Source organism: Lonchura striata, chromosome 2 (assembly GCF_050655825.1).
Source record: "Lonchura striata isolate lonStrDom1 chromosome 2, ASM5065582v1, whole genome shotgun sequence".
NCBI lineage: Eukaryota > Metazoa > Chordata > Aves > Passeriformes > Estrildidae > Lonchura > Lonchura striata.
In genome coordinates, this window is record NC_140704.1 from 156,951,137 (window position 1) to 156,978,986 (window position 27,850).

Genomic DNA, 27,850 nt, shown 5'->3' on the forward strand with positions numbered 1-27,850 from the left:
GGCAGGGGGGTCTCTATGGGCCAGGCCCCTCTATGGGGCAGGCCCCTCTATGGGGCAGGGGGTCTCTATGGGCCAGGCCCCTCTATGGGGCAGGGGGTCTCTATGGGGCAGGGGGTCTCTATGGGGCAGGCCCCTCTATGGGGCAGGGGGTCTCTATGGGGCAGGCCCCTCTATGCAGCCCAGCGCGGAGTTTCCCCCGCCCGCAGGAATTTGTCACCTCGCGGGGACACTTTGTCACCGCGGCGATGACAAAGTGGAGCCGTGTCCGGGACAGCTGCCAGACCCCCCGGCCCCACGGCGGCCCCACGGCGGCCCCACGGCGGCGCGAGAGGGCCGAGATAACGACCCCCAGCACGTCCCGATATAGCAGCGACACGGACGGGCTGTCACCACCGCCCGGCGTGGGGACATTGGCCAGGGACCCCCGTCCTGCCCCGGAGACCTGGAACGGGACCCCCGTCCTGCCCCGTGTGGGAGAATGGGGACCCCGCCGTGCCCCATATGGGAACCCCCCGTCCCTGCCCCATGTGGGAGAATGGGGACCCCGCCCGTGCCCCATGGAACGCCCCAAATGGGAACCCCCCGTCCTGCCCCATGTGGGAGAATGGGGACCCCGCCCGTGCCCCATAGAACGCCCCAAATGGGAACCCCCCGTCCTGCCCCATGTGGGAGAATGGGGACCCCGCCCGTGCCCCATAGAACGCCCCAAATGGGAACCCCCCGTCCCTGCCCCATGTGGGAGAATGGGGACCTCGCCGTGCCCCATATGGGAACCCCCCGTCCCTGCCCCATGTGGGAGAATGGGGACCCCGCCCGTGCCCCATGGAACGCCCCAAATGGGAACCCCCCGTCCTGCCCCATGTGGGAGAATGGGGACCCCGCCCGTGCCCCATAGAACGCCCCAAATGGGAACCCCCCGTCCCTGCCCCATGTGGGAGAATGGGGACCTCGCCGTGCCCCATATGGGAACCCCCCGTCCCTGCCCCATGTGGGAGAATGGGGACCCCGCCCGTGCCCCATGGAACGCCCCAAATGGGAACCCCCCGTCCTGCCCCATGTGGGAGAATGGGGACCCCGCCCGTGCCCCATAGAACGCCCCAAATGGGAACCCCCCGTCCCTGCCCCATGTGGGAGAATGGGGACCTCGCCGTGCCCCATATGGGAACCCCCCGTCCCTGCCCCATGTGGGAGAATGGGGACCCCGCCCGTGCCCCATGGAACGCCCCAAATGGGAACCCCCCGTCCTGCCCCATGTGGGAGAATGGGGACCCCGCCCGTGCCCCATGGAACGCACCAAATGGGAACCCCCTGTCCCTGCCCCATGTGGGAGAATGGGGACCCCGGCCGTGCCCCATGGAATGCCCTAGATGAGGGATGCCCCTGTGCCTGCCCCACAGGCGACCCCCAAACAGAGACACCCCTGTACCTGCCCCATAGAACCCCCCAAAGAGATCCCCCTGTACCTGCCCCATAGAACCCCCCAAAGAGACCCCCTGTACCTGCCCCATAGAACCCCCAAAGAGACCCCCCTGTACCTGCCCCATAGAACCCCCAAAGAGACCCCCCTGTACCTGCCCCATAGAACCCCCAAAGAGATCCCCCTGTACCTGCCCCATAGAACCCCCCAAAGAGACCCCCCTGTACCTGCCCCATAGAAACCCCCAGACAGACCCCCCTGTACCTGCCCCATGAAGATGCTCCAGTAAGGACCCCCCTCCCATCCCTGCCCCACAGACTCCCCCAAATGGGAGCGGTCTGGCTCTGCCCTATAGAACCACCCCCCAACCTGGAAACCCCCGGATCTGCCCCACAGCTCACGCTATGGGGTGAGCACAGGGGGCTCAGACCCCTCAGCACCACGGAGACATCACGGGGGGGGGGGAGAGGTGTGGGGCCGCCCCCTCCCCTTCCTTTATCAGCCCCCTCCTCCCCTCCCCACCGCTCCTCCCCCTGCCACCTCCCCCCACAGCGCCCTATAAAAGCTGTGGGGCCGCGGGGCTGCCGGAGGTGCTGCTGTGGGGCAGAGACAGAGGGTGGGGGGCGAGGCTGGGGGGAGCATTTCGGGTGGGCACAGGGGTTTATGGGGAAGCTTTGTGGCTATGTTGTGGGGTCTGTGGGGCACCCAGCGCTTGGTGGGTTACGGGGTGGGTTGTGGGTCACGCAGGGGGTCTGTGGGGCACAGGGGAAGCCTGTGGGATCTATGGGGCACAGGGGATCTGTGGGGCGCACAGGGGATCTGTGGGGTACGTGAGGGTTCTGTGGGGTACGTGGAAAAGCTGTGGGTTCTGTGGGGCCACAGCGGGTGGGTTACAGCACTCCCAGGGTTTCTGTGGGTCACGGGGCGGCTTGTGGGGCACAGGGAGGGTCTATGGGGCAGCATGTCCGTTACTGGGGGGTCACAGTGGGTCCATGGGGCACGCGGGGTGGGCTATGGGGTGCATGGGAACACTGTGGGGTCTGTGGAGGGGGCAGAGGGGTCTGTGGGGTGCAGCCCCTTACCCTGTGTCCCCACAGATCCCTCCATCCAACCCACCGGACCTACAGACTCCAGGTGAGGCCAGTGCTGGGGGGCAGCCAGGGCACTTGGGGTGGGGGGAGGCCGTGGGGGTCTGGTCCCCTCCCCGTCCCCTCCCTGTCCCCCCAGTGACGGGGTCCCCGTGGGGCGGAGGTGGACGCGGTGCTGGTGGCACCGGGGGGTCCATCCTGGGGCTGTGGGGTCTGTCCCCATCCCCATCCCCTCTGGGTGACATCCTCCCCATGGCGCAGATGGTGCCGGTGTCACTGGGAGGTCAGGGATGGCCGTGGCACTCCACGGATGACCACGGGGGTCAATCAATGACCACGGGGTCAATCAATGACCATGGGGTCACTCAATGACCACGGGGGTCAAACAATGACCACGGGGGTCAAACAATGACCGCGGGGGGTCAATCAATGACCGCGGGGGGTCAATCAATGACCACGGGGGTCTATCAATGACCACGGGGGTCAATCAATGACCACGGGGGTCTATCAAGGGGCTGTGGGTAGGTGAGGGTCTGTTCCCACCCCCCAGGTGACACCGTCCCCCAGGTGACACCGTCCCCCAGGACAGATGGCAGACGCGGTGCTGGTGACATGGTGGGGTCAGGGATGGCCGTGAGGGACAATCAATGGCCATGGTGACCCATTGATGACTGTGGGGGGGGTCTATGGGGTCAGTGGGTGGGTGAGGGTCTGTTCCCACCCCCCAGGTGACACCATCCCCCAGGACAGATGGCGGACACGGTGCTGGTGACATTGTGGGGTCAGGGATGGCCGTGGGGGACAATCAATGGCCATGGTGACCCATTGATGACTGTGGGCGGGTCTATGGGGTCAGTGGGTGGGTGAGGGTCTGTTCCCACCCCCCAGGTGACACCGTCCCCCAGGACAGATGGCGGACGCGGTGCTGGCGGCTCTGGGCGCGGCGGCGCCGTTCCTGCGGCCGGGCGAGCGCGAGCGCCTGGCGGCCACCACGCGTCCCTTCGACCCCCGCGCCGAGTGCTTCGTCCCCCACCCGGGACACGAGTTCGTGCGGGGCCGCGTGGTGGAGAGACAAGGGGGGAGCGTCACCGTGGAGACCGAGCTGGGCGAGGTGACACCGGGGGGTCACGGGGGGCTTGGGGACATGAGGGGGTCACAGGGCTCTGGGGGTGTCATGGGAACTTTGGGGTCACGGGGGGCCTGGGGACATGGTGGGGTCACAGGGGTCTCAATGGGACATCAAGAGCATGTCACCGTGGAGACCAAGCTGGGAGAGGTGACACCGGGGGGTCACGGGGGGCTTGGGGACATGGGGGGGGTCACATGGGTCTCAATGGAACATTGGGGGGATGTCACTGTGGAGACCGAGCTGGGAGAGGTGACACTGGGGGGTTATGGGGGGCTTGGGGACATGGGGACCTTGGGGAGGCTCACAGGTGTCTGGGGTGGGGGGTCATAGGAACCTTGGGGTCATGGGGGCTTTTTGGGACATGGGGGAGGTCACAGGGGTCTCAATGGGACAACGAGGGGATGTCACTGTGGAGACTGAGCTGGGAGAAGTGACATGAGGGGGTCATGGGGGGCTTAGGGAGAGTCACAGGGCTCTGGGGACATCATGGGGACCTTGGGGTCATGGGAGGTGCAGGGACATGGGAGGCTTGAGGAGCGTCACAGGGCTCGGGGGGTTAAGGAGAGCGAGTGAAGGGGCGGCAGGGGGGGCATCAACACAGAGACCAAGTTGAGAGAGGTGACTTGGGGGGCTCATGGGGGTCTGAGGGTCATGCAGGTCTTGGGGGGTGGATGGGTGGAGTTCTGGGGGAGGAATGTCACTGAGGAGACCAAGCTGGGAGAGGTGACATGGAGAGTCACGGGGGGCTTGGGGAGGTTCATGGGGGGTTTGGGGGGGCAAGGCAGATGCATGCTGGAGCTGGTTGAGGGGGTGTCACTATGGGGACTGAGCCAGAAGAGGTGACCTGGGGGCTCTAGGCGGGTTGCAGGGGGGTTGGGGTCATGGGTAGCTTGTGGGGAGGGTCATGTGGTGGAGCTGGGGGTGGGACGTAGAGATCAAGATGGGAGAGATGACACAGGGGAGCCACGGGGAGCTTGTGGTCTTGGGGGCCTTGCGAAGGTCACAGAAAGCTCATTGAGGGTCACAAGGGGCTTGGGGGAATCCTGGGAGGTGCGTGATGGACTTGGAGGGGAGGAAGTCACTGTGGAGACCAAGATGGAATTGGTGACACGGGGGGATTATTGGGGGACTCACAATCATGGGAGGCCAAACCCCTCCCATATGGAGCACCCCCTGACCCCTGATGACCCCCCGACCCCCGTGTGTCCCCCAGACGGTGACGGTCAAGGAGGGGGACGTGCACCAGCAGAACCCCCCCAAGTTCGACAAGATCGAGGACATGGCCATGCTGACGTTCCTGCACGAGCCCGCTGTGCTCTTCAACCTCAAGGAGCGCTACGCGGCCTGGATGATCTATGTGAGACCCCGGGGGTGGCAGGGGGACCCCAAAAATGGGGGGGAGGGTGGCAGTGGGGACCCTGCCCCAAAACTCAGGAGGGGCTGGAACCATGGGGCTACTTCTGGGAACACCTGGAATCTGGGGGGGCTTCCAGGAGGGTCTGTGAGGAACCTGGAGCAGTCAGTGTGGTACCTGGAACTTGGGGGGCTATTCCAGATCACTTTGGGCCGCCTAGATTCCAAAATGTCACATCCTTGGATGCCTTGAATCTCCCAGACCCAAAATGTCCCATTTCCAGCCCCAAAGAGTTCCCATCCTTGGCCCCTCCAGCCACTCTGGACCCCCCAAAACCCCACCCCACCCCTTCCCACACCCCTTGTCTCCCCACACCTGATTGTCCCCTCCTGGGGGGTGTCCCCACCCAGGGGGTGTCACCCCCTGAGCCTCTGTTTGTCCCCCCAGACCTACTCGGGGCTGTTCTGTGTCACCGTGAACCCCTACAAGTGGCTCCCGGTCTATGACCCCCAAGTGGTGGCCGCCTATCGGGGCAAAAAGCGCAACGAGGTCCCCCCCCACATCTTCTCCATCTCCGACAACGCCTACCAGTACATGCTGACAGGTGGGACCCCAAAAACGGGCTGGGGACACCTGGGGCTCACCTGGGCACTAGGGGACATCCAAGGCCCCCTGTGGTTCCTCTCAGTTTTGACCCATCTCACCTGGGAGGGTGGAGAACCCCAACATCTCCTTCACCTTGGTCCCACCTGGGAGGGTGGAGAACCCCAACATCTCCTTCACCTCGGTCCCACCTGGGATGGTAGAGAACCCCAGCCACACCTCAAGACCACCCAGTTTCTCCCCAGCCTTTCCTGGTCCTCACCTGGGAGGCTGGAGACCCCCAAGACCCCCAGCTATCTCCCAGCACCTTGGTCCTTACCTAGGGGGGGTTTGGAGAACTCCAAACCCCAGACCGTCAATGTCTCCCCAGCCTCATCCCACCTGACCTGTTCCTCACCTGGGGGGTGGGGCTGGAGAACCCCAAACACCAGACCTTCAACATCTCCTGAACTTTGTTCCACCTGACCCACTCCTCACCTGAGGGGTTTGGAGAACCCCAACCCACAGACCCTCACCACCTCCTGAACTTTGTTCCACCTGACCTGCTCCTCACCTGGGGGGTTTGGAGAACCCCAACCCACAGACCCTCACCATCTCCTGAACTTTGTTCCACCTGACCCACTCCTCACCTGGGGGGCTTGGAGAACTCCAAACCCCAGACCCTCAATGTCTCCCCAGCCTCATCCCACCTGACCTGTTCCTCACCTGGGGAGGGCTGAAGACCCCCCAGACCCCTCCTCACCCCCTGACCCCTCTCTCCTCCCACAGACCGCGAGAACCAATCCATCCTCATCACGTGAGTCCCCAACCCTGAGGCCGCCCCACAGGTGTGGGGTGGGACCAGCTCCCCCAGGCGACCCCCGTGACCCCTCAGTGACCCCCTGGTGACCCCCTTGCCCCCCCAGCGGCGAATCGGGGGCGGGGAAAACGGTGAACACCAAACGCGTCATCCAGTACTTCGCCAGCATCGCCGCCATCGGCGACCGCAAGAAGGAGGCGGCCAACAGCAGCAAGGTAGGGCGGGGCCTGGCCACGCCCCCCAGGGTGGGGAGGGTCCCCTGGCCGTGTCCCCACCCGCGGCGTCACCCCCACCCCAGGGCACCCTGGAGGATCAAATCATCCAGGCCAACCCCGCGCTCGAGGCCTTCGGCAACGCCAAGACCGTGCGCAACGACAACTCCTCGCGCTTCGTGAGTGGGGCGGGGCCTGCGGGGCGGGGCCTGGGTCCGTGGGGCACACTGGTGGGGTGGGGCCATGGGTGGGGCCTGGGGGAGGAGCATATGGGCCTTTGGGTGGGACCTGTGGGACAGCACCTGTGGGGCACGTCCATGGGGCAGAGTCTATGGGGTGGGGCTGGCATCTGTAGGACACATCAGTGGGGTGGGGTCTGTGGGGTGGGTCCTGATGGAGGAGTCTACAGGGCCTTGGGGGAGATCTGTGGGGCAGAACCCATGGGGTGAAGCCTGTGGGGGGGGGCTGATGTCAGTGGAGCACATCTATGGGGTGGAGTCTATGGGGTGGGGCTGGCATCTGTAGGACACATCAGTGGGGCGGGGCCTGCGGAGTGGGGCCTGAGTCCGTGGGGCACACTGGTGGGGTGGGGCCATGGGTGGGGCCTGGGGGAGGAGTCTATGGGCCTTTGGGTGGGACCTGTGGGACAACACCTGTGGGGCATGTCCATGGGGCGGAGTCTATGGGGTGGGGCTGGCATCTGTAGGACACATCAGTGGGGCGGCGCCTGCGGAGTGGGGCCTGGGTCCATGGGGCACACTGGTGGGGTGGGGCCATGAGTGGATTCCATGGGGCAGGGTCTATGGGGTAGGGCCCATTGGGTGGGGCCTGTGGGACAGGTCCTATGGGGGGGAGTCTGTGGGGTGGGGCACATCGATGGGGTGGAGTCTGTGGGGTTGGGCCTATAGGGTAGCGTCCATTGGGTGGGGTCTCTGGGGTCTGGTCCATGGAGCAGGGTCTATGGCCCCCCACAACCCTCCCCCACCCCCTTTCCAGGGGAAATTCATCCGGATCCACTTCGGGGCCACCGGGAAGTTGGCGTCGGCCGACATCGAGACCTGTGAGTGGCCACAGGGTGGTGGGAGCAGGGGGTGGCCATGGTCCGGCCTCTGGTCCTGTGTCCAGAGCCCTTCTTGTCCCTCTGTCCGGCCCCTGGTCCTGTGTCCAGAGCCCTTCTCATCCCTCTGTCCAGCCTCTGGTCCTGTGTCCAGAGCCCTTCTCGTCCCTCTGTCCGGCCCCTGGCCATGTGTCCAGAGCCCTTCCCGTCCCTCTGTCCAACCTCTGGCCATGTGTCCAGAGCCCTTCTCGTCCCTCTGTCCAGCCTATGGTCCTGTGTCCAGAGCCCTTCTCGTCCCTCTGTCCGGCCCCTGGCCATGTGTCCAGAGCCCTTCCCGTCCCTCTGTCCAACCTCTGGCCATGTGTCCAGAGCCCTTCCCGTCCCTCTGTCCAACCTCTGGCCATGTGTCCAGAGCCCTTCTCGTCCCTCTGTCCAGCCTATGGTCCTGTGTCCAGAGCCCTTCTCGTCCCTCTGTCCGGCCCCTGGCCATGTGTCCAGAGCCCTTCCCGTCCCTCTGTCCAACCTCTGGCCATGTGTCCAGAGCCCTTCTCGTCCCTCTGTCCAGCCTCTGGTCCTGTGTCCAGAGCCCTTCTCGTCCCTCTGTCCAACCTCTGGCCATGTGTCCAGAGCCCTTCCCGTCCCTCTGTCCAACCTCTGGCCATGTGTCCAGAGCCCTTCCCGTCCCTCTGTCCAACCTCTGGCCATGTGTCCAGAGCCCTTCTCGTCCCTCTGTCCAATTCCTCATCCTTCCATCTCTTCATGTCTCCATCTACCCCTCTCGCCCTCCATATGTCTGTCTTCCTGTTTGATGGATCCATGAGTTGTCCGTCTCTCCATCCATCTCCTCATTGCTCCATTCCTCGTGTCTCCCTCCCTCCCTCCCTCCCCATGTCCACCCTTTGTCCGTGGTGGACAGATCCATGAGCTCTTGTCCATCCCTCCATCTCCCTGTCCATCCACCCATCCTGTTCATCCCTCCATCCCTCTCCATGGCTGATAGATCCAACGATCTGGTCCCCTGTCCTGTTGTCCATCCCTCCATCTCCTCATCCCACCCCCACCGGCCATCTGACCCTCCACCTCCTCATCTTTCCATCTCCTCGTGTCTCCATCCAACCTGTCATTTATCCATCCATCTCTTCATCCATCCATGTGTCCATGCCTCCACCCATCTCTCCGTGTCTCCATCCCTCTCCTCATCCCACCATTCCCTCTCCATCCCTCTCCTCATCCCACCTTCTCCCCATCCACCCTCCCAGACCTCCTGGAGAAGTCCCGTGTCATCTTCCAGCTGAAGGCAGAGCGGAACTATCACATCTTCTACCAGATCCTCTCCAACAAGAAGCCGGAGCTGCTGGGTGAGCTGGGCCACCAAAGTGGCCTCCGAGCTTCTCCTTCCCCCCTTCTCCCAAAATTCGGGGTGGTTTGGGGAGACTGGGAATGCTCAGTGGTGTCTCCATCCCACCCCAGAGATGCTGCTGGTCACCTCCAACCCCTACGACTACGGTTACGTGTCCCAGGGCGAGGTGACCGTGGCCTCCATTGACGACGCCGAGGAGCTGTTGGCAACTGACGTGAGCAGGGATGGGTGGAGGGAGATGGATGGATGATGGATGGATGGATGGATGGATGATGGATGGATGATGGATGGATGGATGGATGATGGATGGATGGATGATGGATGGATGGATGGATGGATGGATGATGGATGGATGATGGATGGATGGATGGATGGATGGATGGATGGATGGATGGATGGATGATGGATGGGTGGATGGATGGATGGATGGATGGATGGATGGATGGCTAGATGGATCCCTGGAGATAGAGGTCCAAATGGGTAGATGGGTCCATGGATGGATGGATGCTTCCATGGATCAGTGAAGGAGGGATGGAGGGTCCTTAGAAGGAGGGATGGAGGGATGAATGGATGGACGGGTCCTCAGATGGATCTGTGAATATAAATGCCCTCAAATGGATGGATGAGTCCATGGATTGATGGACTAAGTCCTCAAATGGATCTATGGAAGAATCCATGGACAGGTGAATCCATGGATGGATGGATGGATGGATGGATGAGTGCACAGATGGATGGATGGATCCAGGATAAATGAGTCCCGAGCTGGACAAACAAACCCATGGATGAACAAGTCCATGCACAAGTCCTTCAAGTGGACAAGCCCGTGGCTGGACATGTCCCCCTTGGCCAGCTGGGCCAATGATTGGGAAGGACAGTGGCAGGTACCCTCAGGGGGTGACCATCACAGGTGGTGACCAGCAGAGGCCAGGCCCTCACCTGGCCCCACCCCCTCCACCCCTCCCAGAGCGCCTTTGACGTCCTGGGCTTCACGGCCGAGGAGAAGGCCGGCGTCTACAAGCTGACGGGGGCCATCATGCACTTCGGCAACATGAAGTTCAAGCAGAAGCAGCGGGAGGAGCAGGCGGAGCCGGACGGCACCGAAGGTGGGTCGGGGCGAGGGGGTGACAGGTCAGGGAGGGGTCACCAGGTGAGGTGGCACCTGGCCACGAGTCTCCCGCTCCACAGATGCCGACAAGTCCGCCTACCTGATGGGGCTGAACTCGGCCGACCTGCTCAAGGGCTTGTGTCACCCACGCGTCAAGGTGGGCAATGAGTACGTCACCAAGGGACAGAGTGTCCAGCAGGTCTACTACTCCATCGGGGCCTTGGCCAAGGCTGTCTACGAGAAGATGTTCAACTGGATGGTGGTGAGGATCAACAACTCGCTGGACACCAAGCAGCCGCGGCAGTACTTCATCGGCGTCTTGGACATCGCTGGCTTTGAGATCTTTGATGTGAGGCTCGGGGCGGGGCAGGGCGTTGGGCCTTGCTGGGGTGGCATTGAGCCAGCTGGATGTTGAGTTGGCCCTGTAGGTGTTGAGTTGGCCCCATTGGTGTTGAGTTGACCCCATGGATTCAGTTGGCCCTGTTGGTGTTGAGTTGACCCTATGGACTCAGTTGGCCCCATTGGGTGTTGAGTTGGCCCCGTTGGTATTGAGTTGACCCCATGGATTCAGTTGGCCCTGTTGGTGTTGAGTTGGCCCCATTGGTGTTGAGTTGACCCCATGGACTCAGTTGACCCCGTTGGTGTTGATGGTCCTGTTGCTGTTGAGTTGTCCCCATGGACTCCTTCACCCATCTCTGCCTCTCCTCCCCCAGTTCAACAGCTTCGAGCAGCTCTGCATCAACTTCACCAACGAGAAGCTGCAGCAGTTCTTCAACCACCACATGTTCGTGCTGGAGCAGGAGGAGTACAAGAAGGAGGGCATCGAGTGGGAGTTCATCGACTTCGGCATGGACCTGCAGGCCTGCATCGACCTCATCGAGAAGGTGCCACCTCCCCCAGAGCCTCCAGGGGCTCAGGGGGCTGAGGGTGGAGGGTCGGTCCAGTTGGAGCTCCTCAGGTGCCCCAGGAGCGGCTTTTGGGTTGTCCTTGGTGTCCTTCTTGGCCAACAAGGTCTACTTGTCCACAGCCTATGGGGATCATGTCCATCCTGGAGGAGGAGTGCATGTTCCCCAAGGCCTCGGACATGACCTTCAAGTCCAAACTCTATGACAACCACCTGGGCAAGTCGGCCAACTTTGGGAAGCCACGAAACGTCAAGGGCAAGTCCGAGGCCCACTTCTCGCTCACCCACTATGCCGGCACCGTGGACTACAACATCCTGGGCTGGCTGGAGAAGAACAAGGACCCCCTCAACGAGACAGTGGTGGGACTCTACCAGAAATCCGCCCTCAAGCTCTTGGCCCACCTCTTCTCCAACTACGCCGGGGCAGATTCTGGTGGGTGATGGTGGGGTGAAGAAGACAGCTCCCACAGGAGTTGTCCTTGTTCTCACTTCATCCCACCACTCTCCTCCACAGGTGGTGACAGCGGGAAGGGGAAAGGAGCCAAGAAGAAAGGTTCTTCCTTCCAGACGGTCTCAGCCCTGCACCGGGTGAGGAACCTGCACCGGACCTGCTGTGGGGCAGGGGGAGAACAGCCCCTGTTTTAGAGGGTGGTCCCACCACCCCACAGCCCCTCTCCTGCTCTCCCATTGGTCACTGTCCCCTCTCCTCCCCAGGAGAACCTCAACAAGCTGATGGCCAACCTCAAGACCACCCACCCCCACTTTGTCCGCTGCCTCGTCCCCAACGAGCGGAAGGAGCCAGGTGAGCCGAGGGTGGCGATGGGAGGTCGGGGCGTGGGCGTGGCTCGTGGTTGACCCCTCACCTGTGTCTCCCACAGGTGTGATGGACAACGCCCTGGTCATGCACCAGCTCCGCTGCAACGGGGTCCTGGAGGGAATCCGCATCTGCCGCAAGGGCTTCCCCAACCGCATCCTCTACGGGGACTTCCGCCAGCGGTGGGGACACGGAACGGGTTTGGGGAGGGGGGACAACCCCACCGGGGCTGAGCTCAGGGGTCGTGTCCTCTCCGGCCCCCAGGTACCGCATCCTGAACCCCGCGGCCATCCCCGAGGGACAGTTCATCGACAGCCGCAAGGGCGCCGAGAAGCTCCTGGGCTCCATCGACATCGACCACAACCAGTACAAGTTTGGGCACACCAAGGTGAGATCATGTGCTCCCCGTTCCCTGTGGTCCCACCATCCCTCAGGTGTACTGGAACCCATGGTCCCACCATTCACGGGTCCATCTGTCCCTCCCTATGTCCATCTGTTCCTTCTGGACCCCTACCCCATCCTTCCACCCACTGCAACCAGTTTGATCCCACTGGGTGAGATCTAGTGGTCCCTGTGGTCCCACCATTCAAGGTGAACATGGACCTCAAGGCCCCATGATTGCCGTGTCCAACTGTCCATCAACATGTCCATCTGTCCATTGACCCAGACACCACCTCATCCTTTCACCTACCACAACCCCTTTGGACACACTGTGGGGAGATCCTGTGGTCCCCCTTCCCTGTGGTCCCACCATCTGAGGTGGACATGGACCGTGTGGTCCCGCCATTCGAGGTGGACATGGTCTGCATGGTCCCACCATCTGAAGTGGACATGGACCGCGTGGTCTCACCATCTGAGGTAGACATGGATCTCATGGTCCCACCACCTTCTCCCCTCAGGTCTTCTTCAAGGCAGGGCTCCTGGGGCAGCTGGAGGAGATGCGGGATGAGCGCCTGTCCCGCATCATCACCCGCATCCAGGCGCGGGCGCGGGGGCAGCTCATGCGCCTCGAGTTCAAGAAGATCGTGGAGCGCCGGTGAGACAGGGGTGGGCCTTCTGCTCACCTGGTCACTTGTGGGGATGTGGTGGCACCTGTGTCCTCCTCCTCACAGGGACGCGCTGCTGGTGATCCAGTGGAACCTCCGGGCCTTCATGGGGGTGAAGAACTGGCCGTGGATGAAGCTCTACTTCAAGATCAAACCCTTGCTGAAGAGTGCGGAGACAGAGAAGGAGATGCAGGTGGGAGGGGTGGGCAGGGCAGGGTGGGACCACTGATGGTCTGGGGGATGTTGGATGAGGGTCTTTGACCTGCTCGGGGTCTCCTGGAGCAGAACATGAAGGAGGAGTACGGGCGGCTGAAGGACGCTCTGGAGAAGTCGGAATCACGGCGGAAGGAGCTGGAGGAGAAGATGGTCTCCATGCTGCAGGAGAAGAATGACCTCCAGCTCCAAGTGCAGGCTGTGAGTCAGATCACGCCAAAACCACATCATGAGTGTGACCACCACCCTCACCACACCCTGGGGCAATCCCGCTTCACTTGCTGTCCCCCCAAAACAGGAGCAGGACAACCTGAACGACGCTGAGGAACGCTGTGACCAGCTGATCAAGAACAAGATCCAGCTGGAGGCCAAGGTGAAGGAGCTGACAGAACGGCTGGAGGATGAGGAGGAGATGAACGCTGAGCTGACAGCCAAGAAGAGGAAGCTGGAGGACGAGTGCTCGGAGCTGAAGAAGGACATTGATGACCTGGAGCTGACCCTGGCCAAGGTGGAGAAGGAGAAACATGCGACTGAGAACAAGGTGAGGATGGGGGGAGAGGCTTTGGCCTCAAGGTGAGGGGACTTGAGTCTGCTCAGCCTTGTAGGGATGGGTTGAGGAGACTCAAGGCTGGTTGGGTTGGGTTGGTGGGACATAAAACTGGTTGGGTTGGGTTGAGAAGACCCAAGGCACTGGTTTCAGTTGAGGAGACCCAAGGCGGATTGGGTTGAGAAGATACAGTGTTGGTTGAGTTGGGCTCATCAAGAGGACCCAAGGTTCTTTGGGTTTCCCTGCATTGAAGGGATCTCATTGGCCAAGGTGACCAACCTCCCCCAACTCTGCCCCACCCTGGCACTGAGCTGGAAGCCGGACACTTCTCCCACAGGTCAAGAACCTGACGGAGGAGATGGCGGGGCTGGACGAGACCATTGCCAAGCTGACCAAGGAGAAGAAGGCTCTGCAGGAATCCCACCAGCAGACACTGGATGACCTGCAGGCTGAGGAAGACAAGGTCAACACCTTGACTAAGGGCAAAGTCAAGCTGGAACAGCAAGTGGATGATGTGAGTGTGGCTGGTCCCACCCTAGGCCCTGCTGAGGAACTTCTGGGGTAAAGATGAGCAAAACTTGAGGTTTCTCCCCATTTCTGTGTTCCTGCACAGCTTGAAGGCTCCCTGGAACAGGAGAAGAAGATCCGGATGGACCTGGAACGGGCCAAAAGAAAACTAGAAGGTGACTTGAAGCTGACCCAGGAGAACATCATGGATCTGGAAAATGATAAGCAGCAGCTGGAGGAGAAGCTCAAGAAGTGAGGCTGGATCCCCCTGCCATGTGAGGTCCAGTTGAAGGCCACAGGTGAGGCCTCACTTGCCCCACCTTCTTCCACAGGAAGGAGTTTGAGATCCACCAGCAGAACAGCAGGATCGAGGATGAGCAGGCGCTGGCTCTGCAGCTCCAGAAGAAGCTGAAGGAGCTACAGGTGGGGGTGGAGTTAGGTCTGTGTCTTTTTGGGTTGGACTAGAGAATGTCCAGGTGGTTGGGTTGAATTGAAGAGTAACCTGATGGTTGAGTTGGAGAGTCTCAAGGTGGTTGGGCTGAGTAGAAGAGGCTCCACTTGGTTGGGCTGGTGTAGGTTGGGTTGAAGAGTCTCTGGCTGGTTGGGCTGGGTTGAGTCTCCAGCAGGCTGGGTTGACCTGAACAGTCTCCAGTTGTAAAGTTGGGTTGAGTGGAGAGGTTGGGTGAATCCCATCCTGCCTCTCATCTCCCTCTTGGCGTGCAGGCGCGGATCGAGGAGCTGGAGGAGGAGCTGGAGGCGGAGCGGACGGGCCGGGCCAAGGTGGAGAAGCAGCGCTCGGAGCTGTCGCGGGAGCTGGAGGAGCTCAGCGAGCGGCTGGAGGAGGCCGGCGGTGCCACCTCGGCCCAGCTGGAGCTCAACAAGAAGCGGGAAGCGGAATTCCAGAAGCTGCGGCGGGACCTGGAGGAGGCCACGCTGCAGCACGAGGCCACGGCGGCCGCGCTGAGGAAGAAACATGCCGACAGCGTGGCCGAGCTGGGCGAGCAGCTGGACAACCTCCAGCGCGTCAAGCAGAAGCTGGAGAAGGAGAAGAGCGAGCTCAAGCTGGAGCTGGATGACCTCAGTGCCAACGTGGAGCAGCTGATCAAGTCTAAGGTAGGAGGAGGTTGAGATGGACAGCGGGGAGTCATGGGATGGTTTGTGCGGGACAGGACCGCTGGGATCATCTGGTTCCATCAACCCCTGGGGAGGGACACCTTCCACTACACCAGGCTGGGCTGGGTTAAATCGGGCTGAAGAGTCTCCAACTGCTTCAGTTGGGATGAGCGTCCACCTTGTTGGGTTGAGTTGCTGTGAAGAACCTTCCACTGGTTGAGCTGAAGAGTCTCCACATGGCTGACCTGACCTGAGTTGGGTTGAAATGAAGACTCTCCACGTGGGTGGGCTGGGTTGAGTGCAGGGTTGGGTGAATCCCACCCAGGAACACCTTCCACCGGACCAGGTGGCTCCAAGCCTTGTCCAGCCTGGCCTTGGACACCTCCAGCAATGGGGCTCATCCACCCCACCATTGCCTCCAGCCCCATCCCTCCTCTGGCCCCTCCTTGCAGGTGGCCATGGAGAAGGTGTCGCGCTCCATGGAGGACCAGGCTGCCGAGCACTTGGCAAAGCTGGAGGAGACCCAACGTGTCCTCAATGACGCCAACACCCAACGGGCCAAGCTGCAGACGGAGAACGGTGGGAGCTGGCCCAGGGGGTCCCAAGCCCTGCCCCACCTCTGCACCCCCATCCCCCACCCCACCTGGCCCCCACCCCACCTGAAGCCCCGCCCACCCACGCAGGTGAGCTGTCGCGGCAGCTGGAGGAGAAGGAGGCGCTGGTGTCCCAGCTGACCCGTGGGAAGGTGTCCTACACCCAGCAGCTGGAGGACCTGCGCAGGCAGCTGGAGGAGGAGATGAAGGTGGGGTCTGGTGGGGGTGAGAAGACCTGGGGGGGTCCAGGTGGGTCACAGGTGTCCTTCACTCTTGTGGTCACTGGTTCAGAATGGTTGGGTTGGGTGGGTCCATCTACAGGTAGTTCTACCATAGGAGGTCCAGGGTGGGCTGAGTTGGTCTGGTGGGGGTTGGGTTGATCTATGTAATGTCCAAGGAGGGTTGGATTGGTCTGGAGAAGGTTGGTTTGGTCTACAGAAGGTCTGGTTGGTTTGAAGTGATGAAGATCAGTTCCTGCTGAGCTGGAGACACCAAGAAGCTCCAGCTGACCTGGATCCAATGGTCCCACCTTCTCCTGAAGGTGTAGGGAAGGTTGGGTTGATCTGGAAGAGGTTGGCTTGGTCTACAGAAGGTCTGAGGAAGGTTGGGTTGGTCTAAATAGGGTCCAAGGAAAGCTGGGTTGGGTTGGTCTGGAGAAGGTTGGCTTGGTCTACAGAAGGTCTGGTTGGGTTGTGGTGATGAAGAGCAGCTCCTGCTGAGCCAGAGAAACCCAAGAGGACTCCAGGTGACCTGGGCCCAATGGTGCCACCTTCTCCTCACCAGGCCAAGAATGCGCTGGCGCACGCACTGCAGTCAGCCCGGCACGATGGGGACCTTCTGCGGGAGCAGTACGAGGAGGAGACCGAGGCCAAGGCCGAGCTCCAGCGCTCGCTCTCCAAGGCCAACTCCGAGGTGGCCCAGTGGAGGACCAAGTATGAGACAGATGCCATCCAACGCACCGAGGAGCTGGAGGAGGCCAAGTGAGTCATCACCCTACAGGTGGAGCTTCTGTGGGGTCAGGGGTGGAGATCACCTTTGGGAGAATGTTCTGGAGAAGGTTTTAGAGGAGGCCAAGTGAGTCATCGCCCTACAGGTGGAGATTCTGTGGGGTCAGGGGTGGAGACCATCCACCGGAGTATATTTTGGAGGTTTTAGAGGTTAATTTATCTCCTCATGGATGGAGGTCCTGTGGGTCAGAGGGGTGGAGGCCACCTGCTGGAGAAGGTTCTGGAGGAGGAGAAGTGAGTCTTTCCCTGTAAATGAAGATCCTGTGGGGCTGGGGAGGTGGAAACCACCAGAAAAGGTTCTGGAGAAGGTTTTAGAGGTTCAGTCACCTCCCAGTAGATGTAGTTCCTGTGGGGTCAGGGTGGAGACCACCCCCTGGAGAAGGTCCTGGAGGAGGTAGAGTGATCTGGAGATGGTAGAGGAGATGCAGAGAAGAACCTTGGCCAATGGCTGGGTGGGAGAAGGTTCAAGTGGCCCCACCCGGCCTGCGGGTGACCTCAGGTGGTCCCTGGGGCAGGAAGAAGTTGGCACAGCGGCTGCAGGAGGCCGAGGAGGCCGTGGAGGCCGTCAACGCCAAATGCTCCTCGCTGGAGAAGACCAAGCACCGGCTGCAGAACGAGATCGAGGACCTGATGGCCGATGTGGAGCGGTCAAATGCGGCTGCCGCTACCCTGGACAAGAAGCAGAGGAACTTCGACAAGGTGGGCAGGTGTGGGAGGCTGGGGGTGGCTGGGTGGGGCCAGGTGGCTGGGGGGTGACACCTGGCTGTCCCCAGGTGTTGGCCGAGTGGAAGCAGAAGTTTGAGGAGTCTCAGACGGAGCTGGAGGCATCACAGAAGGAGGCCAGGGCCCTCAGCACTGACCTCTTCAAGCTGAGGAACATCTACGAGGAGTCCCTCGAACACCTGGAGACCTTCAAGAGGGAGAACAAGAATCTCCAAGGTGACAGCGCAGGTCCTCTGTCCACCTTGGCGTTCCCCACCCATTCCCACGGGGTCTGACGGGGTCTCTCCTGGGCAGAGGAGATCTCGGACCTCACGGAGCAGCTCGGCGCTGGCAACAAATCCATCCATGAGCTGGAGAAGGTCCGGAAACAGCTCGATGCCGAGAAGCTGGAGCTCCAAGCTGCTCTGGAAGAGGCTGAGGTGGGACAAGCCCCACCCCACCCGACCCCTGCATTCTCCTGGTCCATCCTCTGTGGTCCTCAAGGTCCTCTCTGTCCCCAGGCCTCCCTGGAGCACGAGGAGGGGAAGATCCTGAGGGCGCAGCTGGAGTTCAACCAGGTGAAGGCAGAGTACGAGCGGAAGCTGGGTGAGAAGGAGGAGGAGATGGAGCAGGTGAAGCGCAACCACCTGCGTGTGGTGGAGTCGCTCCAGACCTCGCTGGACGCCGAGACTCGGAGCCGCAACGAGGCCCTGAGGCTGAAGAAGAAGATGGAGGGCGACCTCAACGAGATGGAGATCCAGCTCAGCCACGCCAACCGCGGCGCCAACGAGGCCCAGAAGCAGGTCAAGGCTCTGCAGGGCTACCTGAAGGTACCTGTCCATGTGGGAGGTGCCTGAAGGTCCCATAGGGACATGGAGGTACAGGAAGTACCTGAAGGTACCTGTCCCACAGGATATGGAGGTACCACCCCAAGGTATCACAGGGACATTAGGGTGTAGGAAGTATCTGAAGGTATCTGTCCACAAGGACATTGAGATATAAGAGGAATACTGGGGTATAGGAAGTACCAGAAGAAACCTGTCCATGGGGACCTTGGGGTATTGGAGGTCCCACCATCCAACAGGGGTGGTGTGATGGACCTTCCTCCCCCTCCCCACCAGCCCACGGTTGGGTGGGCCCACCACCCTCTCCCCACCCCATGGCCGGGTGGACCCACCACCCCTTCCCACCACCCCAGGACACACAGCTGCAGCTGGATGATGCAGCAAGGGTCGGGGAAGACCTGAAGGAGAATGTGGCCATGGTGGAGCGCAGGAACACCCTGCTGCAGTCGGAGCTGGAGGAGCTCCGGGGCCTGGTGGAACAGACCGAGAGGGCCCGGAAATTGGCTGAGCAGGAGCTGATCGAGGCCAGTGAGAGGGTCCAGCTCCTCCACTCCCAGGTGAGACCTCACCTGCCTGCCAGGAGAGGGGTCACCTCCATCCAGGGATGCTCCAGCCCAGGAGAAGCAGCTCTGATTGCTTGGTGGGGAGCTCAAGGTGGCTCAGAGTGGTGCAGACCCAACGTCCTCCTCTTCTCCTGAAGGGTTGGTCTGCAGGAGGTTGGGTTGGTCTAAGGAAGGTCCAAGGAGGGCTGGATTTGGTGGGAGGAGGTTGGGTTGGTCTATGGAAAGTCTGTTTGTATTGGGGTGATGCAGACCAACTCTTGCTGAGTTGGAGACCCCCAGGATGTCTCCAGTTGACCCAGACCCAACAGTGCCACCTTCTCCTGAAGGTCTCAGGAGGGTTGGGTTGGTCTGGAGGAGGTTGGGTTGATCCATGGAAGGTCCAAGGAATGCTTGGTTGGTCTACAGAAGGGAGGTGTCCATTTCTGTGTTGTGTCACCAAGATCTCCAGAAGATCCTTCAACCTGCAGAGATAAGCAGGGGTCTCCAAGGCCTGGCGGTTCTAAGGGACAGGGCAGCACCCCAGGGCCACCTGCTGAGATCCCTCCCTGTCCCCCCAGAACACCAGCCTCATCAACCAGAAGAAGAAGATGGAGGGTGACATCTCCCAGCTGCAGACAGAGGTGGAAGAGGCCGTCCAGGAGTGCCGGAATGCTGAGGAGAAGGCCAAGAAGGCCATCACCGACGTGAGTGTCGCGGTGGGGCCGTCACTGGGGCCACCGCGGAGGACGTGCCATGGACCCCCTGCTTGTCCCCCACGGGCAGGCGGCCATGATGGCAGAGGAGCTGAAGAAGGAGCAGGACACGAGCGCGCACCTGGAGCGGATGAAGAAGAACATGGAGCAGACCATCAAGGACCTGCAGCTGCGGCTGGACGAGGCCGAGCAGCTGGCGCTCAAGGGGGGCAAGAAGCAGCTGCAGAAGCTGGAGGGACGCGTGCGGGAGCTGGAGAACGAGCTGGAGAACGAGCAGAAGCGCAACGCTGAGAGCGTCAAGGGGCTGCGCAAGTCTGAGCGGCGCGTCAAGGAGCTCAGCTACCAGGTGAGACCACGGAGGTGAGACCACGGAGGTGAGACCATGGGGTGGGTCAAGGAGCTCAGCTACCAGGTGAGACCATGGGGGTGAGACCATGGGGTGGGTCAAGGAGCTCAGCTACCAGGTGAGACCACGGAGGTGAGACCATGGGGTGGGTCAAGGAGCTCAGCTACCAGGTGAGACCATGGAGGTGAGACCAGGGGGGTGAGACCATAGGGGTGAGACCATGGGGGTGCGTCAAGGAGCTCAGCTACCAGGTGAGACCACGGAGGTGAGACCACGGAGGTGAGACCATGGGGTGGGTCAAGGAGCTCAGCTACCAGGTGAGACCACGGAGGTGAGACCATGGGGTGGGTCAAGGAGCTCAGCTACCAGGTGAGACCATGGAGGTGAGACCAGGGGGGTGAGACCATAGGGGTGAGACCATGGGGTGGGTCAAGGAGCTCCGCTACCAGGTGAGACCACGGGGGTGAGACCATGGGGTGAGACCATAGGGGTGAGACCATGGGGGTGCGTCAAGGAGCTCAGCTACCAGGTGAGACCATGGGGGTGAGACCACGGAGCTGAGACCATGGAGCTGAGACCATGGAGATGGATCAAGGAGCTCAGCTACCAGGTGAGACCATGGAGGTGAGACCATGGCGGTGAGACCATGGGGGTGTGTCAAGGAGCTCAGCTACCAGGTGAGACCATGGGGGTGAGACCATGGGGGTGCGTCAAGGAGCTCAGCCATGAGGTGACACCACCTGGGTGGGTCAAACTCAGCTACCAGATGAGGCCACCACAGCACAGCCTCTCTTCAGTCACACATGTCAGGGGTCAAAAATGGGCAGAGATGGTGGCCCCAGGGACGTGGTCAAGCCAGAACGTTGACGGGGTTACCACAGGGACATGGGTGATCCAAGACATTGACTAGGTGGCCACAGGGACAAAGATGACCCAGAATATTCATTGGGTGACAAAGGGATGTGGGTGACCTGGGACATAGACCTGGTGGCCAGGCCAGGTCTGGGAAGGGAAACTGAGGCCCAGGAGTTCTGGCTGTGCTCTGGTCCAGTGTCCAACCCTGTCCCTGTTCCCACAGACGGAGGAGGACAAGAAGAACCTGCTGCGGCTGCAGGACCTGGTGGACAAACTGCAGATGAAAGTCAAGGCCTACAAGAGACAGGCGGAGGAGGCGGTGAGTGAATGGGACAGAGCGAGGGATGGATGATGGATGGATGGATGGATGGATGGATGGATGAATGGATAATGGATGGATGGATGATGGATGGATGGATGGATGGATGGATGGATGGATGGATGGATGGATGATGCATGATGGATGATGGATGGATGGATGATGGATGATGGATGGATGGATGGATGGATGGATGATGGATGAATGATGGATGGATGATGGATGGATGAATGATGGATGGATGATGGATGGATGAATGATGGATGGATGATGGATGATGGATGATGGATGGATGATGGATGGATGGATGATGGATGATGGATGATGGATAATGGATGGATGGATGGATGGATGGATGGATGGATGGATGGATAATGGATGGATGATGGATAAAGGATGGATGGATGGATGGATGATGGATGGATGATGGATGGATGGATGATGGATGGATGGATAATGGATGTATGGATGGATGGATGGATGGATGGATGGATGGATGATGGATGGATGGATGGATGGATGATGGATGGATGGATGATGGATGGATGGATAATGGATGTATGTATGGATGGATGGATGGATGGATGGATGATGGATGGATGGATGAATGGATGATGGATGGATGGATGGATGGATGATGGATGGATGGATGGATGGATGGATGATGGATGGATGGATGGATGGATAATGGATGGATGGATGGATGGATGGATGGATGGATGGATGGATGGATAATGGATGATGGATGGATGGATGAATGGATGGATGGATGGATGGATGGATGGATGGATGGATGGATGGATTAATGGAAGAGAAGGATGGATAGACAGACGCTTGAAGCCATCTCAGTTGTGGGGTGACAGGAGGATGTCCTTCCCCAGAACAAACCCCCCTGACCCACTGTCCCCCCAGGAGGAACAGGCCAACACCAACCTGGCCAAGTTCCGGAAGGCGCAGCACGAGCTGGATGAGGCCGAGGAACGCGCGGACATCGCTGAATCCCAGGTCAACAAGCTGCGGGCCAAGAGCCGTGACATCGGAGCCAAGGTGGGACCCCTGTCACCCCCTGTCATCCCCTGTCATTCCCTGTCACCCCCCACAGCTGCCCCACACCCCCCCTGGACCTTCTGTCTTCTCTCCCACCCCACTCCAGAAGCTGCATGATGAGGAGTGATCCATCCCCATGAAGGACTCGTCATGAGTGACCCACCACGAGTGACTCCACTGCCACCACAAGGGACACACCATGATGAGAGACCCACCACGATGAAGGTCCCATCATGACAATGACTGACCAACCATGATGATGAGGGACCCACCATCACCATGAGGGGTCCATCACCGCACATTGAGGGACTGACCACCATAGTGGACTCTCCACCATGATAAGAGACCCGTGACTACCATGATGAGTGACCTACCCCTGTCATGAGGGAGCTGCCACCACCGTGAGGGACCAGCCATGGTGACACCATGAAGGACCCCCCACACCACACTAGGGAACCCCCCACCATGATACAAGTCACTCACCACCACCAAGATGGACCCACAATGATGATGAGATGAACCCCCCACCACCATGATGGACCCATGATGATGATGATGGTCTCACCATCATGAGTGACTCCCAACCCCACAGTGGACCCTCTCCCCACCAGTGACACCCCCTACCCCCTGTCCAAGACGAGGGGACCCCAACGCCGTCATTAACCCGTTAATGAGCCACAGGAGGGACACAATGTCCCCTCGGCCACCCCACCCCAAAAACACGACCCTGAGCAGCACCAGGTGTGGGACAAGGTTTAATTTTTGGGGTGGGGGATGGCGGACTGGACCCAGAGGACAATGAGACAGTGTGGGGGGTGGTGACCATCAGTGGCCCTCCATGTCAGGATCTGGAGGAGGAACAGTTGGAGATGGTGGAGGAGGAGGATCAATGTGTCCCCCAACCCTACCCAAGGATGTCCCAGGTGTCTCCAGTCCCACCCCAGGGTGTCCCAGATGTCCCCCAACTCACCCATGGATTACCCAGGCATCCCCACCTCACCTATGGATAACCCAGGTGTCCCCAACCCACCCCAGGGTGTCCCAGATGTCCCCCCACCTTACCCAAGAGTGTCCCCCAACCCGATCCCAGGGTGCCCCAGGTGTCCCCTCACCCTGTCCCAGGGTGCCCCAGGTGTCCCCAGCCCCACCCCAGGGTGCCCCAGTTGTCCCCTCACCCTGTCCCAGGATGCCCCAGGTGTCCCCAGCCCCACCCCAGGGTGCCCCAGGTGTCCCCTCACCCTGTCCCAGGGTGTCTCAGGTGTCCCCAGCCCCACCCCAGGGTGCCCCAGGTGTCCCCTCACCCTGTCCCAGGATGTCCCAGGTGTCCCCCAACCCCACCCAAGGGTGCCCCAGGTGTCCCCTCACCCTGTCCCAGGTTCCCCCAGGTGTCCCCAGCCCCACCCCAGGGTGTCCCAGGTGTCCCCAGCCCCACCCCAGGGTGCCCCAGGTGTCCCCTCACCCTGTCCCAGGTTCCCCCAGGTGTCCCCTCACCCTGTCCCAGGTGCCCCAGGTGTCCCCTCACCCTGTCCCAGGATGTCCCAGGTGTCCCCCAACCCCACCCAAGGGTGCCCCAGGTGTCCCCTCACCCTGTCCCAGGTTCCCCCAGGTGTCCCCAGCCCCACCCCAGGGTGTCTCAGGTGTCCCCAGCCCCACCCTAGGGTGCCCCAGGTGTCCCCTCACCCTGTCCCAGGGCCGGGGCCACCCGCGTGCGGAAGGTGACGAAGGTGTCGAAGGCGAAGACCAAGGCCAGGAGGAGGCTGAAGGTCTGGGGGGAGGGGAAGGGGGCGTGGCCCGGTCAGGCGGGGGCGGGGCTCGGAGGGGGCGGGGCTCGGGGACACTCACGAAGGTGGTGGCAGCCAGGGCGTCACGGGACGAGGCCAAGGCCACCAGGGCCGCCACGAGGAAGATGAGGGTCCCACTGATGGCCCGGAGCAGGTCCTGGTGGGACAGAGAGGGGGACACTGTGGGAACACCTTGGGGACACCAGGGGAGGGTGGTGGCAATGGGGACACCATGGGGACACCAGGGATGGTGTGGTGACAATGGGGACACCATTGGGACACCAGGGGAACATGGAGGGGTAGCAGCAGGTCACCCTGGGGACATGGGGGGACACCAGAGGGACACTATGAGGACATGGAGGGGGACACCCAATACCATGGGGATGTGGGGTGGTGACAAGGGGACACGCCATGGGGATGACATGAAGGGACACTATGAGGATGTGGAGGGGACACCACGGAGGACACCCTAGGGATGACATGGGGACACGGAGTGACACCCTGGGGACGTGTAGGGGACACGCCATGGGGTGACAGCAGGGCAGGGGACACCTGGGGGACATCAGGAGAGGGAGGGGTGAACACAGAGGGGACAAAGCCGAGGTGGGCACCAGGAGGTGACACTGTGGGGACAGTGGGGGACACCTTGGGGTTGACACACGGGGGTGACACCCTGCTGGACATCTGGAGAGGGAGGAGTGAACACAGAGGGGACACTGTGGGGACAAAGCCGAGGTGGGCACCAGGAGGTGACACTGTGGGGACAGTGGGGGACACCTTGGGGTTGACACACGGGGGTGACACCTTGGGGACACGGAGTGACACAGGAGGGACAGCAGGAGGACGTGGGGGGGTTGGGGAGGGACACCACGGGGACGTGGTGGGGACACGGCGGGGACACACGGTGACACGGAGGGGTGGCACTCGGGAGGGTCCCCCGGGTGCCACCGCCGCGTCCCCGTACCAGGCAGGTGCCGTAGCCGGGGGGCAGCCGGGGGGGGTCCCGCAGCAGGAGCCCCCCCAGGGCCGCCGCCCCCGCCAGGGTCTGGAGCAGCGCCGGGGCCAGGGTGGGGGGCGCGGGGGGGGACAGGAGTGCCACCACCGCCCCGGACAGCACCTGGGGACACAGGGGACACAGAGGGGTCACGGGGGGTGACAGGAGTGCCACCACCGCCCCGGACAGCACCTGGGGACACAGGGGACACGGACGGGTCACGGGGGGTGACAGGAGTGCCACCACCGCCCCGGACAGCACCTGGGGACACAGGGGACACAGAGGGGTCACGGGGGGGACACGAGTGCCACCACCGCCCCGGACAGCACCTGGGGACACAGGGGACACGGACGGGTCATGGGGGGGTCACGGAGGGGTCACGGGGGGGACAGGAGTGCCACCACCCCCCCGGACATCACCTGGGGACAGAGGGGACACGGAGGGGACACAGAGGGGTCACGGGGGGGACAGGAGTGTCACCACCCCCTTGCAGAGCACCCTGGGGGCACGGGGGGGTTATGGGGGTGTCAGGGGGTTCGCACCTGTGGGGTCCCCACTGTCCCCCCAGTGCTGCCCCAGTGCCCCCAGTGCCCCCATACCAGTCTCCCCAGTTCCCCCCAGTCTCCCCAGTGCCCCCAGTGCCCACATACCAGTTCCCCCAGTCCCACCAGCCCACCCAGGACCTCCACACCAATTTTCCCTCAGTGCCCCAGTCCCAGTTCCTCCAATTCCCCCAGTATCCCCGTACCAGTTCCCCCAGTACCCCTAGTATCCCCATACCAGTTCCCCCAGTATCCCCAGTATCCCCATACCAGTTCCTCCAATTCCCCCAGTATGCCCATACCAGTTCCCCCAGTATCCCCAGTATCCCCGTACCAGTTCCCCCAGTATCCCCAGTATCCCCGTACAATTCCCCCAGTATCCCCAGTATCCCCATACCAGTTCCCCCAGTATCCCCAGTATCCCCATACCACTTCCTCCAATTCCCCCAGTATCCCCATACCAGTTCCCCCAGTATCCCCAGTATCTCCATGCCAATGAACCCAGTATGCCATCCCAGTATCCCCCAGTGCTCCCAGTATCACGTCCCAGTTCCCCCACTGCTCCCAGTATCCCATACCAGTTCCCCCAGTGCCCCCAGTGCTCCCAGTTCCCCCAGTGTCCTGTCCCAGTGCTCCCAGTGCTCCCAGTTCCCCCAGTACCCCATCCCAGTGCTTCCAGTTCCCTCAGTTTCCCCAGTGTCCCATACCAGTTTCCCCAGTACCCCATCCCAGTGCTCCCAGTTCCCCAGTCCCGTACCAGTTCCCCCAGTCCCGTACCAGTTCCCCAGTCCCCCATCCCAGTTCCCCCAGTCCTGTACCAGTTCCCCAGTCCCCCATCCCAGTTTCCCAGTCCCGTACCAGTTCCCCCAGTCCCCCATCCCAGTTCCCCAGTCCCCCATCCCAGTTCCCCCAGTCCCCCATCCCAGTTCCCCAGTCCCCCATCCCAGTTCCCCAGTCCCCCATCCCAGTTCCCCAGTCCCGTACCAGTTCCCCCAGTCCCCCATCCCAGTTCCCCAGTCCCGTACCAGTTCCCCCAGTACCCCATCCCAGTTCCCCAGTCCCATACCAGTTCCCCCAGTCCCGTACCAGTTCCCCAGTCCCGTACCAGTTCCCCAGTCCCCCATCCCAGTTCCCCAGTCCCGTACCAGTTCCCCAGTCCCCCATCCCAGTTCCCCCAGTCCCGTACCAGTTCCCCAGTCCCGTACCAGTTCCCCAGGTCCTGTACCAGTCCCCCATCCCAGTTCCCCCAGTCCCGTACCAGTTCCCCCAGTCCCCCATCCCAGTTCCCCCAGTCCCCCACCCCAGTTCCCCCAGTCCCCCATCCCAGTTCCCCCAGTCCCACCCCAGTTCCCCCAGTCCCCCATCCCAGTTCCCCCAGTCCCATACCAGTTCCCCAGTCCCCCATCCCAGTTCCCCAGTCCCGTACCAGTTCCCCCAGTCCCGTACCAGTTCCCCCAGTTCCCCAGTCCCCCATCCCAGTTCCCCCAGTCCCGTACCAGTTCCCCCAGTTCCCCAGTCCCCCATCCCAGTTCCCCCAGTCCCGTACCAGTTCCCCCAATTCCCCAGTCCCCCATCCCAGTTCCCCCAGTCCCGTACCAGTTCCCCCAGTTCCCCAGTCCCCTATCCCAGTTCCCCAGTCCCGTACCAGTTCCCCCAGTTCCCCCAGTCCCCCATCCCAGTTCCCCCAGTCCCGTACCAGTTCCCCAGTCCCGTACCAGTTCCCCCAGTTCCCCAGTCCCCCATCCCAGTTCCCCCAGTCCCATACCAGTTCCCCCAGTTCCCCCAGTCCCGTACCAGTTCCCCAGTCCCGTACCAGTTCCCCCAGTCCCGTACCAGTTCCCCAGTCCCGTACCAGTTCCCCCCGTCCCCCATCCCAGTTCCCCAGTCCCGTACCAGTTCCCCCAGTTCTCCAGTCCCCCATCCCAGTTCCCCCAGTCCCGTACCAGTTCCCCCAGTTCTCCAGTCCCCCATCCCAGTTCCCCCAGTCCCCCATCCCAGTTCCCCCAGTCCCGTACCAGTTCCCCCAGTTCCCCCAGTCCCCCATCCCAGTTCCCCCAGTCCCGTACCAGTTCCCCAGTCCCGTACCAGTTCCCCCAGTTCCCCAGTCCCCCATCCCAGTTCCCCCAGTCCCATACCAGTTCCCCTGCCAGCAGCAGCCCCCGGGGGGTTCTCAGCACCCCCAGGTCGAAGACCCCCGGCGGCTCCGGCTGCCCCATGGGGGGCGGGGGGTCCCGGGGGGTCTCTGGGGGGTCCCGGGGGGTTCTGGAGGTTCCGGGGGGTTCTGGGGGGTCCCGGG

General features: G+C 61.7%; 2 protein-coding genes and 1 long non-coding RNA gene across 7 annotated transcripts; 1 reads left to right on the forward strand and 2 right to left on the reverse strand.

Annotated features, from left to right (window-relative positions):
* Positions 1 to 1,849: 1,849 nt before the first annotated feature.
* Positions 1,850 to 22,976, forward strand: LOC110481825 (myosin-6). Of its 3 annotated transcripts, none has more exons than XM_085574080.1 (40): positions 1,850 to 2,033; positions 2,515 to 2,551; positions 3,394 to 3,616; positions 4,848 to 4,991; positions 5,436 to 5,592; positions 6,360 to 6,387; positions 6,497 to 6,605; positions 6,689 to 6,781; positions 7,599 to 7,662; positions 8,919 to 9,017; positions 9,130 to 9,233; positions 9,984 to 10,122; positions 10,205 to 10,473; positions 10,838 to 11,008; positions 11,152 to 11,461; positions 11,543 to 11,616; positions 11,743 to 11,830; positions 11,907 to 12,024; positions 12,107 to 12,230; positions 12,742 to 12,878; positions 12,955 to 13,081; positions 13,174 to 13,302; positions 13,400 to 13,642; positions 13,986 to 14,162; positions 14,262 to 14,407; positions 14,488 to 14,578; positions 14,879 to 15,268; positions 15,721 to 15,847; positions 15,952 to 16,070; positions 16,645 to 16,841; positions 17,384 to 17,567; positions 17,642 to 17,807; positions 17,886 to 18,010; positions 18,092 to 18,400; positions 18,769 to 18,972; positions 19,536 to 19,661; positions 19,741 to 20,016; positions 21,095 to 21,190; positions 22,103 to 22,237; positions 22,344 to 22,976. In XM_085574080.1, the coding sequence occupies exons 3-40, from the start codon at positions 3,416 to 3,418 to the stop codon at positions 22,362 to 22,364; spliced, it is 5,817 nt and encodes a 1,938-aa protein (XP_085430206.1). In that variant the 5' UTR covers positions 1,850 to 2,033; positions 2,515 to 2,551; positions 3,394 to 3,415; the 3' UTR covers positions 22,365 to 22,976. The 3 variants fall into 3 exon arrangements, with proteins under 3 accessions (XP_085430206.1, XP_085430205.1, XP_085430204.1); XM_085574079.1 differs by having other exon boundaries at positions 3,411 to 3,616; XM_085574078.1 differs by having other exon boundaries at positions 1,850 to 2,551; positions 3,411 to 3,616.
* LOC146768519 (uncharacterized) lies at positions 11,389 to 19,549 on the reverse strand. Of its 2 annotated transcripts, none has more exons than XR_014953467.1 (5): positions 18,985 to 19,549; positions 13,412 to 18,885; positions 12,907 to 13,300; positions 11,892 to 12,771; positions 11,389 to 11,639 (listed from the first exon to the last, which is right to left on the reverse strand). It is a non-coding gene; the product is annotated as an uncharacterized LOC146768519 (long non-coding RNA). The 2 variants fall into 2 exon arrangements; XR_014953468.1 differs by having other exon boundaries at positions 11,892 to 11,956; positions 12,693 to 12,771; positions 12,907 to 18,885.
* Positions 22,977 to 22,979: 3 nt separating the features above from the next.
* Positions 22,980 to 27,814, reverse strand: LOC144245922 (CKLF-like MARVEL transmembrane domain-containing protein 5). 2 transcript variants are annotated; one of them, XM_077781472.2, is made up of 5 exons: positions 27,690 to 27,814; positions 24,983 to 25,135; positions 24,080 to 24,175; positions 23,918 to 24,002; positions 22,980 to 23,085 (listed from the first exon to the last, which is right to left on the reverse strand). In XM_077781472.2, the coding sequence occupies exons 1-5, from the start codon at positions 27,768 to 27,770 to the stop codon at positions 23,063 to 23,065; spliced, it is 438 nt and encodes a 145-aa protein (XP_077637598.2). In that variant the 5' UTR covers positions 27,771 to 27,814; the 3' UTR covers positions 22,980 to 23,062. The 2 variants fall into 2 exon arrangements, with proteins under 2 accessions (XP_077637598.2, XP_085430247.1); XM_085574121.1 differs by lacking the exon at positions 23,918 to 24,002.
* Positions 27,815 to 27,850: the final 36 nt, after the last annotated feature.